This window comes from Alternaria arbusti (genome assembly GCF_024043155.1).
Source record: "Alternaria arbusti strain BMP 1465 chromosome Unknown scaffold_1, whole genome shotgun sequence".
Taxonomy (NCBI): Eukaryota; Fungi; Ascomycota; class Dothideomycetes; order Pleosporales; family Pleosporaceae; genus Alternaria; species Alternaria arbusti.
The window spans coordinates 2,083,845-2,096,452 of NW_026249941.1; the positions used below are offsets into that span (position 1 = coordinate 2,083,845).

Genomic DNA, 12,608 nt, shown 5'->3' on the forward strand with positions numbered 1-12,608 from the left:
AGAATCTTGCGAAACTGCGTGCAACTAGCGCGCGTAAGTCGGGGAGCGAAGCTGCAACAATGGCAAACGAGATTTGGATCGCGATCAGGATATTGACGGCGCTACCAAAGTATCTCATATCGCCTTCTCGTCGTTTGATGAAAGGAATTTGAAGTAATGCGACGATGCAAACGATGAAACCTAAGCCGAAGACGAGAACAAGGCCAAGCCGTTGCCGGATCCTGAGTTTGGAAAGCTGCCATACGTATGGGATCGGGAGCGCGAAAATCATGCTATCCACAATGCTGTCCCCTATCGCTGCGGAGTAACTGTATAGGGCAGAACTGAAGCACTGGGATCCAGTGAAGTCAAGCCAGTTCCTGGTCCATAGCTTGCTGATATCTTCGCACAAGACTATGAGAACCGTCAGGACTTCGATAAAGTGCGCAAGAGCCAGGACGATGAGGACGTAGCAGCACTTTCGGAGCGATGCCATCCCCGGTGGGAAGATTCGGAGGTAGTAGGCCAAGACCGAAAAACGCGTAAACGTAACGGCAAAGATGTACGCTACGCGGCGTTCGAAGATGTGCTGTTGCATGTGAGTATGGTGTGCCACAGGTACAATGGAAGTCTGACTTGGTAGAAGGGAACTTCCGACATTCGATCGGGACTGACAAAGTGGTCAATACGGCCCGCAAAGATCTATGCAGCATGCGCACTCACCCCTTACGATCGTAACCCCAGTTGTCATCTGCACTCATACAAGATATGACGGTACGTGCGAGAGCTGCGGCCTGATTACGATTAGCTTGAGTAAATTACAAGATTCCTATAGTAGCAGATTGAATTCGGGCTTCACATACCGTGCCCAAGATGATCAAGACGTCATCCGGCGCCATTTTCTTCTTGATCGCTAGCCTTGAGTATACTCTCAGGATAACGGTGCTCAAAGCTAGTACCATCAACGGCACCTCCACCGCCAATGCTGTTCTGATGCCTTTGGTCGCATCTCCAGCATTCATTTGGACCATTGGCTGTGCAATTGTGCCGTGTAACCTCTGATCGTCCGGTATTGTGTACATGGCTGGATACATGCAAATCGGTTCCACGGCGAGATAAGGATGACACCAGCTGGTTTGGTCCAGAACATGAAAGCAAAGTAACGTGTCATCGGCAGAAGAGATCAAAATAGAAAATAGAGGAAAGGTGTCCGTGGCGGGGCCACTTGATGCTGATGTTGGTGTTCGTACGATGGTCGCCAAGCCCTGACTTCTCCTCCAGCTGACGTGCCCATTGAAGCTTACTGAGCACTTTGCGTAAGCCGCCCTACCAATGAGGAGTCGGTTTCAGCTGTGGGCGCATACGACTGCTAGGCTGTGATGCTGACACACCTCCAATTATCAAATGATCGACGTTGCGAAGCTGCAGGGCATATCAAGTGCAAATTGGCGGTGCCAAGTGGGCGGAGCGGGATACGAGACGAGTGAAATTGAGTGATGACAGCGTAAAAGCCGACACGTTGGTTGCTAAATAGCGGTAAAGAGGCCGATCGGCGGCAACTGCGCTCAATATACCTCAGAAGACATCGTCAATCTTCTCTGTCTGATCAAAATCGTACGCATTGCCAAATGGCCTATTCAGATAATTTTTGAGCAGTTGCTCACTCGAAACGTACGTGGCCGCGGTCTGCAGACCAGTTTTTTCGGGCGACAAGCGTTCAGCAAGCTCTTCCGCCAGTTCGACTTCCATCGAATTTCGATACCATGGCGCGAAGTGTACTGTGAAAAGAAGTCAGTTGAAAGAACCTCAGACCAGCAAGGAACTTACTCATCGCGAGCATAACTCTCGGATCTTCGCTCAGGTTGGGCTTCCCTCCGTGCCAGAGTCTCAGATCGCGAACGATCATGCTACCTTTCTTTACGACCGGCTGAGTGGGTGGCCGAACCTCGCGACGAGCATCGAGCAAATGCTGCTTGATCCTTCCGCTGGCACGATCGCCATGTTCGCCTTCTTGATCGGCAATAGTGGTGCCTTGGTGTGTACCGAGCCAGATCTCTGTGGAGCCGTTCTCTGGCGTCATGGTCACGAGAGGAACGTTTACCACGAGGGCGAAAGGGATTGAGGGGTGATCAAAATCTGCATCATTGTGGATCGGCTGCGAGGCTGGTGGCGATGACGCAGTTGGTGGTAGTGCGGTGTTGCCAGAAATGAAGCGCAATGAAGGCCTAGGCCCAAGCGTGGTTGAAGTGACTTGCGTCACGATGGGATCTAATCCAAGGTTAGTATGTGTTTAGAGCGTGGCAGGATTTGCTACAATAGACACGTACTGGCGTAGATTTCGTCACTGAACCACTCCTGGGTCATGGGCGGATCTTGTTGAATGTTTCCTTTGTTATAGTTGAAGGGGCTGTCCTTTCTTCCCTGCAATTCGAGTGCATCCTGGACCATCTTCTTGTTCAACCGGTCCAAGACTGCATGGTCAATCATGTCTTCCAACACCACGAGGCCATCGCGAGAGAGCGCTCTGGTAGCGATCTCGAGGTTGCGTTGATTGAGCTCTCCAGCTTTGACTTCAGACGCGGAAGGCACAATGGAAATAGGTGTTGACGAAAGGCGCGGAGACATGGTGGGACGGTGGATGACGCAATGGTCAAGACTGGAATCGTACAAGGAGATGTGTACAACGTGATTGCTTCAAGTGCCACGGTACTAAGCTGAACAGTCTCAGACGTTGTGAGCTTTATATGCTATAACGATCTGGAACATGTAGCGGAACAGACGAAAGCGGTATGGCGAGGCGCTAAACCCAGTACAGGACTGCAGCCGTCTGTGGAGAACCTGGTCACAGGCTGCATGTCGTCGTGAGACGCATGGTGCGGGGAGCTTACTCTATGCTTCGAGTACACCAAGAGAGGGACAAGACGGCACCTCCACTTACGCGGGGAGTAGTCGACGGCGTGTGTTGATGGAGTAGACGATCCGACACTCTTGGTTTGAAGCTGGAAACGTTTTCCATCAACGCGAGGTCACGCGCCGTCGGGGTGTCGGCGGCATTTCGATAGTGTCGTCGGCCAGGGATGGGTGGTCAGCGGAGGCACAGCACAACGTCTTCGCCTTGCATCGCTGTGCTCCTGCGTGTTTGCGGATTCAATGTGGAGATCTCGAATGGGGTTTGTATCGAGTGTCGCACTGCGTCAAGACAGGTCCCTCATGTGCGCGTAATTACGTACAGTGCGTGCCGTCCACCGTCTAGGCAGACATTGGGAGCGCATGGAACTATGCAAACAAAGAAGCCCTGGACAGAAGAGGATTTAGGCAGGCACCGTGGCCCAGAGTCGCGAATCACAGCGCTGGCAGGCGGACGGTTGACCGGGATGGAGTGAGGAGAGATGCGGAAAGCGGCATGACGCGAACCAAGGCAAGAAGCCAGGGCCACCATCCCTCCACATTGTTTCCAGCGCCGGGTCCACCAACTCACCAACACACTCTAAACCGCCGCACTGTTTCAGCGAATATAGCGGTTATTGTGTACTTCTTTTCTGTACACGTTTCTCTTGCAGGATTATCGCACACGTCTTCTATACCTTTAATCATCACCACGCGCCTCTACCGCGCTCCTGCGGCCATCGCAGTCCACGGACCTCCATCGAACCACGGATACTATCAGCACCGCCCGTCGATCCGCATAAACAAGGCTCTATACTTCCACCGCCATTGGTAACCGGCAGTCTTCGAGCAACACACCAGCTTGACACTCTACGCATACGGCGCACCCGCCCATCACACGACACATACCACATCTACACACATCGCCATTATGCCGTCGCAACGTCGCATGAGGTTCTTTGGCATCCTGATTGTCATCACAGTCGTCGTGCTGTTCTACATGTCAAGAGGAGCCCACCAAACACAAACATCCGACTTTTACACCAAAACCCAACAAGCCTTACAAGAAAAAGAATACGCAGAAGCGGCGAAGCAGCGCGACGCAGAGAGCGTCGGATCGCGACTCAAAGCCGCCGAAGAACAGGCGAAGAAGAACGCCGAGGACAAGTACACAGATCACAAGGTCAAGGTGGAAGGGCAGGACCAGAAGAGTGTCGCCGGCCGTGTCAAGGTGGACGGCGACAGGGTCCCTGGCGTCGCGCAACAGGGCGGGAAGCCGCGCGATCAAGCAGCCATGATGGAGCATGAGACGCTTGAGGACCACGAAGTCGAGATGGAGCTCAATGCCATCTTGAAGAAGAGCCCAAGTACGTTACTCCTCGCTCATTTGAGCCCTGCGCAGTCACTAACTTATTGTAGTGATCATCTTCTCAAAATCCTACTGCCCCTTCTCAAAGAAAGCGAAACACATCCTGCTCGAGAAGTACAACATCAAGCCCGAACCCTACGTCGTCGAACTCGATAAGAGCCCAATCGGCCAACAACTACAAGCCTTCCTGCACAAGTCGACAGGCCGACGAACAGTGCCTAACATCCTGCTCATGGGCAAGAGCATAGGAGGAGGCGATGACATTGAAGAGCTCGACCAGACGGACACCCTCGTAGCGAAGGTCAAGGAGATTGGCGGCAGCCGCATCACCGAGGTTGAGCATCGCGGCGCCCGTCCGGAGATGCGACGGAAGATGAGGGCGTAGACAACTCTGCGCTGTTTTCTCCTGCTCTCAGTATACTTGCAGGCATTTCTTGCGGTGTCTCTTGGGCCCGACATGCTACCTAGTGCATGTTTTCAGGAAGGTAGAATACCCAGGATATTTGTATGGATGGACATCAGATCTCGATGGTCTGTGTATTGCGATGGATATACCCTTTATAGTTTCAATATCTTGTACCCTTGGTCTCAGTCGCACGTCTTTCCTGTCCCAGTTTCAATTCAATCCTTGCAATCTGTCGTTGCCAACCCGATGAGGGAGGGCCGCCTCTTCCTCGCACAGCGCTCTTTCTCTCACCTTAGACGCTCCTGCCGCTTTGCATACGATAAGCCATGTGCGAAGTAAGAGCCATTCCTCAACAGTCTCTCACCTCATGCACCTTCCATTCTTTCTCAGGCTAAACCAGCAGTCCTTCCACTCTTCCTTGCTTCTTCCACACGAAATCATCGCGACCTTGTCTTCCAATCTGAAGCCACGCTCTGACAACGCAAGTACTAGCTGGTAGCCGTGTCTACGCAAGTTGCTGACATTATCAAGGTCTCTTCAAGATGTGTCTCTACTGGAAGAAGCTGCACACATGTGGCCACCTCTCTGATCGCCCGTACATCGAGATGTGCCGTCCGGGCTTTCTCTCCAACAACGTGTGCCCCGACATTAGCGACGACGACAAGCCTCGCCCATCGCACTTCCCATGTTACCCTTGCATCAAGCTCGAGGCCCGCGCTGAGACTGAAGCCCAAGTCCGGTTCGAGCAGCACGAGTTTGCCAAGGCCTACGAAGCCCGCGAGCGCGCAGTGAGGGAGAAGCAGGCAGCGGAACTGAGGGCCAAGGAGGAGCGCGTCCGACGTGAGGCTCGCGACAAGGCCGCACGGGAGCGAGAAGCGGAACAGCGTGCGAAGCGCGAGAAAGAGGAAGCTGAGCGCAAGGCCAAGAAAGAGGGGGGTGCCTGGATCGAGACGTCGGTTGGAAAGAAGCCAAAAGGCAAGAGGAACGGCGCTGGCAGTGGCCCTGCCAACGCTCCAGCAACACCATTGAACACCGTATCGACCATCAAGATGGCTGCCGCACCCAAGAACATCAAAGAGCTTAATGGAAGTGCTGGAGGTGGTGAGAGGATGAGTCCCAAGAAGGGTCGTGTTGATCCCGGGGGTAGAGCTGGTACTTGGGGCCCCAAGAAGATCTTGAGCAGGCAAGAGAACGTCGCTGAGGTCAACACTTCCACAAGGAAGTGAGGTTGGGGGTATTCCGGACAAAAGTACGTGGTCTTGACAGCATGCTAGGTGTCAGGTTCGTCATCTGTTGCGTCATGCAACTTGCCAGATCTTAAAAGTTATCATTTTGTTCACATTCTTGCCTCACCTCATACTAGGGAAAAGATATGTTTTTCTTGGTAAGAGGTTGCCTCATATTCCTCACCGATTTGTTTGCCGGCCTGATGTTTGTTATGAAGGGCATGGTGACTTGCCTCTAGGAGAGCAGTCGCATTCGAGGATATTGTCTTGGCACTCAACATGTGCTCGCGTGCTCGCGTGCCCTAGGCGGTTTCTCGGTACCGAGTCTAAAACGGCAGTCACCGTGAGGGTGACTGAGGAAGGCACGCTCACGCGAGAACACTTTCGACCACCGATATCTTCCCACACCGATAAAGTTTTCTATCGTACCTCATCGTCTCGCAGCCTTCAGAATTTTCAACTCGCGACACTCAACAACACCCGCTCGACGAGCACCTCCCTCACGCTGGCCATAATGACCACAGAAACAGATCCCAAGGCATCCGAACTTGCCGACCGACCATCATCCATGGCCGCATCAGCATTTCTGGGCATCGCGTGGTTCATCTGCATCGAGTTGAACATCCGCCTGCTGTACAGAGCTACGCGTCGCAGCCTATACTTCTGGAGCTGCTTACTCTGCAGTTGGGGGCTGGTTGTCCACGGCATCTCCATTATCTTGGCCAACTTCAACAAGTGGACCTCTTACTCGGCCATCGTCTTCATCTATCTCTCATGGCTCGTCTTCGTCGTCGCTCAGTCTTTTGTTCTCTACTCACGCCTCGGCCTCGTGTGGAGAAACACGAAGAAAGATCGCTATATTCTCTACATGATCACTACTAACTCGGTCATCTTTGGCCTTACCACAGTCTTGTTCGGGATGATTGCTGCACGTCTTTCGTCGCAAGCAACTGTACCATACTAATTGATCGTAGCGCCACCCACGCTTCAGCGCACGACTCGAGAAGGCCAACCTGATCTGGGACAAAGTACAAGTCGCCGCTTTCTTCACCCAAGAATCCGTCATCGGATTTCTATACATCTGGCAAACATCGAAGTACTTCCAGAGCCTCGAGCTCCTCGGCAATAGTCGCCGCACCACTCGAGACAATCTCCGCAACCTGATCGCTGTCAACGTCCTCATAATCATGCTCGATGCCAGCGTCCTGGGCTTGGCCTATAGCGGTCGCTTCTTCATGCAGGGCTTCTACAAGGTCGCTGTATACGCTGTTAAGCTGCGCACGGAATTTACTATCCTGAATCAGTTGAGGCAGGCGCTTGCGGGTGGCTCGACAGGTGCGTCGGGATTTGCTGTGCAGACCGACCAGAGACCTATCGTGATGGCTCCTCTGAAGTCAAACGACGTGGTGGAGGTGGTTGAATAAGAAAACTGGGAAGGTGGGCGGGATGGACAGAGATACGAGAAAGGTGATTGGATATATAGCATGAGGTCGGAGTTATTCGGCGAGGCCATATGTCTTTTTTCACCTTGCATCGCACATAGTCTGAATCAATACAGCGATTATGCAACACGTTTTCGGGTTATCTTACGATAGTCGGATAGCTCTCAGTGTGTTCAATGCGTTTACAGAATAAATTTAAGTATCTTGAAGTACTACTGGCTGCATCATAACGCTGTTTTCGACCTGCTGACATCTACCGTGAAACCTCCTAGCACATCCGACCCAAACCCAATCATGCCTTAATGATACTCTGAGTCGCCTCAGAAGACACTGTCTCCTCCTCTTCCAAGCCCGAGCTCTCTTCTTTCAAGGAGAATTCAGGCGGACGTGTCTTCGAGTCCAACTCGGTCCATTCCGCAGCCTCAGTCATCTCTTGCTGGGACAACTCTCCTCGGATATCTGCGACCGCATCTTCTGTATCGACGAGATGCTTGATGTGGAAGATTACCTGGAGTGAGTGATTTCGATCCCAGTCGCCATGTAGTCCCTTCTTGGCGTGCACCTTTGCTACTGGTAGCCAGAAGTCCTGCCAGTTCTTGGAGCTCGTGAAGGCGCAAAGCTTGATAAACTCGAACGCTTCTGGGTCTGAGTGGTAATAGCAAAGACTTTTCAACTCGCCCACATCTTCGGATCTGGCTCTGCTGAAGAATGTTGCTGGTAGGTGCTGACACCAGTGCTGCACGATATTCTCATCTTTGAAGAAATGGTTCAGAGGCCCTAACATCTCTTCACGGTCGTCTTCCGAAAGATTCAGGGCTTCGACATTGTCACTCGGTAAAGTACCTGCGAGGTGGGTGTACCAGTGAGTAGCGGCGTACTTCCGAAACGCTTCGGCCGCTTCGGCCGCTTCGGTCAAAGGTTCGCTTTGAGGCTCAGCGAAACTAAGAAAACATTGCTGTAGTAGGCGAAAATGTAGCTCAGCGCTGTTGATGACAGGTGCATCTTTCACCCTCCCGTCGAGAGATTTGTCGCGGTGTTGAAGAAAATACTCAATGAGCGATGGGTGCGCAAAAGTAACAGTCGTCGTGGAAGGTGTGAACGTAAGCTCCAAAGCGCGTGCAGGATCGTGGACCTTGAGATGACTGAGGGAGATCCCATCCTCTTGTTCGAGATCAAACAGAGGAATGAAGTTGTCGCGTATTCTTTCACCGAGAGAGGTGCCCGTGCGGCCAGTCAGCGAGCGCTCGAATAACATGCGATCGAGACTTGCAAGAGTCCAGGTCCGGCCAGTGTGTTGGTTGTATGTTAGGAGTAGTATGATCCAAGACAGCTCTTCACGCTCTTCTCGTGTAAGTACATTGCTGTAGACCTGCAACAACAATGGGACCAGTTCCATGGGATCTTTTGGCGCAGTCTTCAGGCAAGCAGTGATATTAGATGTAGTGGGTTGCCGTTTGTCGATCTCGAACATCAAGTCTGCCCATAGAAACCTGCCCGAGGCCTGGGATAGGACGCTCTCTCCGATAGGGATCGGCCTTGTTTCATCAGCTAGCAACGGAAGGCGTTTTACGTCACAGTATGTGATCCATTTCCGTGGGTCTTGTTCCTCGGTTTGGATAGTGTTCGAAGGTAAGTCTATATGGGAAGAGTGGTTCATGATTGATGATTTGGTGTAAGGCGATGAGTTGTTATAACGGTGTAGATAGGTAGGTTAGTTGTGTATACTAGAAATTGTACAAGGTGTTGCTTATTTGCGTGTTGGGTGTATGTGTGCGATGTGTTCTAGAGAGCTCGATATTTCGCGGCGCAAGGGTGCTTATATAGACAGATAGGCTTGAGGATGTTCAATGTCTAGAACGTCAGCTGCACGTTCGCAACGCGTACACATGTTAAAGAAAAGACCGTAAGCAGCGAGCTTTGATCCATGGAATCGGAAAACGCTCATAAGAGCACTTCAGTATCCACGGAAGCGACATATGAAGCGCCATGCAAACACAGATGAACTGTCCTTGAAGCGCGCAGCAGCGATCGCGGATTTCGGTAAAAGCCATGAATTCGCAGATTCCGTATGGTACCGTTTGGTCAGCTGTTCGATCCCGGAGGCTGCTTGGGCAATGATGAACTGTGACAGTGACAACGACCTCTTTGCTGGGCGTTTGGACGGCAGATGTGAGCCGAGTGCGTCCTGGCGCGCTCGGTGAAGAGACAACGCTTAGCCGGAGAGCTAACAATGACCTCCATACAAGTCTTTAGGGGAGTCATCTCGTGTCAGTCGCACTCAAGCTACATAAATAGTGGTGGATACAATGAAAAAAGTTATCATGACGTGAGGATGTGTGCAGGTAACCGAGGCGGGCCATGCGATCACTTCAATGTTTCGTGTGGCGTTATCGGACTCTACACTAAACTACATATGGAAAGGGCAGTCGCCGATAACGAACCTAGGATCTCGAAAAACTGGGGATGGCGGGTCATGGCAAACAGAGATCTCGGTACCAGCGCCAGTCTTGTGGATGGCGAGATTGAGATTGGTAGTGGAGCTCCGCGGTGATATTGGAGAGTGGAGAGGAGTTTGCAGCAAGCGTGCCAGAAAATGACGGTGCAGCTGCTCCTCCTGCGTAACCCTCAGCCTCAAGCGGAGCCACTGGTCTAGGCACTGCGTAGTGCATCTCTGTTGGTATCCGTCCACGGGTGCATTTGCCGCCGCTTATGTTCTACAATCGCATCGCGAAGGAACGGCGAACCTATCAGACTCTAATCAGCTGAGCTGTTAGTGCATCTTGTTAGTCGCTGTCCAAGATTTATCGCTACACGGCCATGCCGAAGGAACAAAACCATGCAAGAACAGGGTCAGGCAAAGTCGCGCGACAAGGCTACTGGCTATGCCGTCATCAGTCGGTGGCACCCAATGAGATCGGATCAGCTAAACCTCTGCCGTCTTGGACATGAGGGCCGTTGAACGGACGAGGCTTGGATCAGCACTTAGATCGTAGCGCCTTCATCGCTTAGATCCGTTTCGCCAGTAGTCGACGGTAGCGTGAAAGGGCTACTCGTTCCCCGCGTACGTATAATACCTTGTCCCACGGTACCGGCCCTGTAAACTGCCATTACCACGAGGCGACTCACTCTCACCCAATCTACGCGCAATCACCTGACAATACCCTGCCCTTGACAGTAGCTTGCCCTGCCGCCGTCAAGATGGATGTCAAGCAGTCGGAGCGCAGCCCTGCGCACCTCAGCGATGAGGAGAAGATACCCGTCGAGCACCCCGAGAATGCGCGCGCTAAAGTCGAAATCCCCATCTACAACGACGTAGAACGCGTCGACCAAACCGACTTGTCTTTCGCTGCAATTCTTAAAGGCACAGCCGCAAACCCGCTCAACACCTTTGAGAAGAAGGCCGCCCTCATCAATGTCGAGCTCGATAAATTTGGAATGGGCAGATACCAGATATGCATCTGGTTCCTCTGTGGCTTTGGATACTTCCTTGATCTCGCCTGGTCACAAGGTGTTGGTCTAATTGCTTCTGCCATCTACCAGGAGGTGAGTTAGGCCAGACAAATCGGGTACCGTGAACTAAAGCATTTGCAGATGGGAGTTTCGGACGAACACACTGGAGATATATTTGCAATTGCTAACGCAGGACTTGCTGTCGGTGCGCTCGGCTTTGGTCTTGCTGTGGATATAATCGGACGCAAGTGGGCTTTCAACTTGACTTGTCTCATTACCTCCGTATTCGGACTTTTACTGGTATGTTCATGGAGCCGCGATTTCAATCATTGATAACTAATAATATGCCAGGCCGCACCCAAATACAACTACCCTGCGATATGCGCCATCTACTTCCTCGCCTCATTGGGTCTCGGAGGTAATATCCCTATCGATGCGACCATCGCGCTCGAGTTTCTACCTCATAACCGCCGCTTCCTTGTCGCGCTTCTTTCCATGTGGCAGCCCATCGGTGTCGCCATTGCCTCTTGCATTGCCTATGGCACCACCGGCCAAGCTAAATGGCGCTGCGATCCCGACGCGCCGGCTTGTCCAGACGTCGAGCCTGGAGTTGCTTGCTGTACCGTTGACAGTAACATGGGATGGCGTTACACTGTCATAGTGCTTGGCTGTATGACCTTGGCCGTCTTTTTCCTTCGGTACTTCGTCTTCACTTTCCATGAGTCCCCGAAGTTCCTGCTTGCGAGAGGAAAAGAGCAGGAGGCCCTCGACGTCCTTCACAGGATTGCGAAATTCAACAAGCAGCCAGCTCCAACGTTGACTATGGAGATGTTTGCCGCCATAGATGAGGTATCGTCCAATGCCACGTCGAGCGCACGACTTTCCACTGAGGTACCTCGAACTACCCAGGCTACCCAGGCTACCCCCGAGAAAGGCAATGGGCTTCAGCGCCTCAAGGGAATTTTCACCAAAAAGCGGAATGCCACATCGAGCGCACGAAACTCCCCTCGAAGTACCAAGGATACCACCAAGAAAGTCATCAAAGGATTCGGCAAGGAGCTTACGCGCCTCAAGGGCATTTTCACCAACAAGCTGACCGCCTTCACTTTCGTCTTGCTTGCGCTGGCATACATGGTAAGCAGCTTGACTTTCCATCACTATGCTCCCTACTAACAAAACCAGGGAGACTACTGGTCCTTTAACCTGGCGGGTACCTTCCTTCCGCTTATCCTGCTACGCAACAACGTCGATGAAGGCCGAGGAACTGTGAGCGACACCTATGAGCAGTACTTGATCATCTATTTCCCGGGTATCATAGGTGCCATTTTGGCTCTTGCGTCCATTCAGTTGCCTCTTGTGGGTCGAAAGTGGTCACTAGTCTTTTCTGCCCTCTGCCAGGGTATCTCCATGGCAATGTACACTCAGGTGTCTTCGACAGCTGCTTATGTGGGTCTGAACGCATTGGAGTACATTATGCAAACCGTAAGTGACAATTTTCGAACTCATCGTTTCCAATACTGACATGTGTTCAGTATTTCAATGCGGTCTTGTACGCGTCTGCTCCGGAGCTCTTCGACACTGTCTACCGTGGTAGTGTGAGTGGCATGCTGTCTTGTCTCGGTCGTATTGCAGGAATTGTCGCACCCTTTGCGGGTGCTCAGCTTCTGGCCGATCAGAGCTCTGGTATCCTCTGGCTAGGCGCTGGTGGTATTTGGCTATCTGCACTATTGATGTGCTTCTTGCCTGTGGAGATGAAGAACAGGCAGATGTTCTAAGGAAGTGGATCAAAAAGATCCCTAAAAGTCGGCCTTGATACACGCGATCGACCAAAATTTACTGATACCCCATGC

General features: G+C 52.1%; 7 protein-coding genes across 7 annotated transcripts; 4 read left to right on the forward strand and 3 right to left on the reverse strand.

The window, feature by feature from the left end:
* Positions 1 to 698: 698 nt before the first annotated feature.
* On the reverse strand, positions 699 to 1,010 carry J4E86_000754 (uncharacterized protein; the record flags this gene model as incomplete). The annotated part of the gene is made up of 2 exons (XM_051441327.1): positions 699 to 773; positions 843 to 1,010. 2 exons carry the CDS (start codon positions 1,008 to 1,010, stop codon positions 699 to 701), a joined length of 243 nt encoding a protein of 80 aa, XP_051307498.1.
* Positions 1,011 to 1,554: 544 nt separating this feature from the next.
* Positions 1,555 to 2,604, reverse strand: J4E86_000755 (uncharacterized protein; the record flags this gene model as incomplete). Its single annotated transcript, XM_051441328.1, has 3 exons — positions 1,555 to 1,757; positions 1,807 to 2,247; positions 2,307 to 2,604. 3 exons carry the CDS (start codon positions 2,602 to 2,604, stop codon positions 1,555 to 1,557), a joined length of 942 nt encoding a protein of 313 aa, XP_051307499.1.
* A 1,192-nt stretch (positions 2,605 to 3,796) lies between these two features.
* J4E86_000756 (uncharacterized protein) lies at positions 3,797 to 4,619 on the forward strand (the record flags this gene model as incomplete). The annotated part of the gene is made up of 2 exons (XM_051441329.1): positions 3,797 to 4,232; positions 4,285 to 4,619. The coding sequence occupies 2 exons, from the start codon at positions 3,797 to 3,799 to the stop codon at positions 4,617 to 4,619; spliced, it is 771 nt and encodes a 256-aa protein (XP_051307500.1).
* A 347-nt stretch (positions 4,620 to 4,966) lies between these two features.
* On the forward strand, positions 4,967 to 5,866 carry J4E86_000757 (uncharacterized protein; the record flags this gene model as incomplete). Its single annotated transcript, XM_051441330.1, has 2 exons — positions 4,967 to 4,975; positions 5,183 to 5,866. 2 exons carry the CDS (start codon positions 4,967 to 4,969, stop codon positions 5,864 to 5,866), a joined length of 693 nt encoding a protein of 230 aa, XP_051307501.1.
* A 514-nt stretch (positions 5,867 to 6,380) lies between these two features.
* J4E86_000758 (uncharacterized protein) lies at positions 6,381 to 7,290 on the forward strand (the record flags this gene model as incomplete). The annotated part of the gene is made up of 2 exons (XM_051441331.1): positions 6,381 to 6,818; positions 6,841 to 7,290. The coding sequence occupies 2 exons, from the start codon at positions 6,381 to 6,383 to the stop codon at positions 7,288 to 7,290; spliced, it is 888 nt and encodes a 295-aa protein (XP_051307502.1).
* A 310-nt stretch (positions 7,291 to 7,600) lies between these two features.
* J4E86_000759 (uncharacterized protein) lies at positions 7,601 to 8,965 on the reverse strand (the record flags this gene model as incomplete). Its single annotated transcript, XM_051441332.1, has 1 exon — positions 7,601 to 8,965. One exon carries the CDS (start codon positions 8,963 to 8,965, stop codon positions 7,601 to 7,603), a length of 1,365 nt encoding a protein of 454 aa, XP_051307503.1.
* Positions 8,966 to 10,506: 1,541 nt separating this feature from the next.
* Positions 10,507 to 12,533, forward strand: J4E86_000760 (uncharacterized protein; the record flags this gene model as incomplete). The annotated part of the gene is made up of 5 exons (XM_051441333.1): positions 10,507 to 10,851; positions 10,900 to 11,058; positions 11,110 to 11,892; positions 11,941 to 12,240; positions 12,291 to 12,533. The coding sequence occupies 5 exons, from the start codon at positions 10,507 to 10,509 to the stop codon at positions 12,531 to 12,533; spliced, it is 1,830 nt and encodes a 609-aa protein (XP_051307504.1).
* Between the last annotated feature and the right edge of the window lie 75 nt (positions 12,534 to 12,608).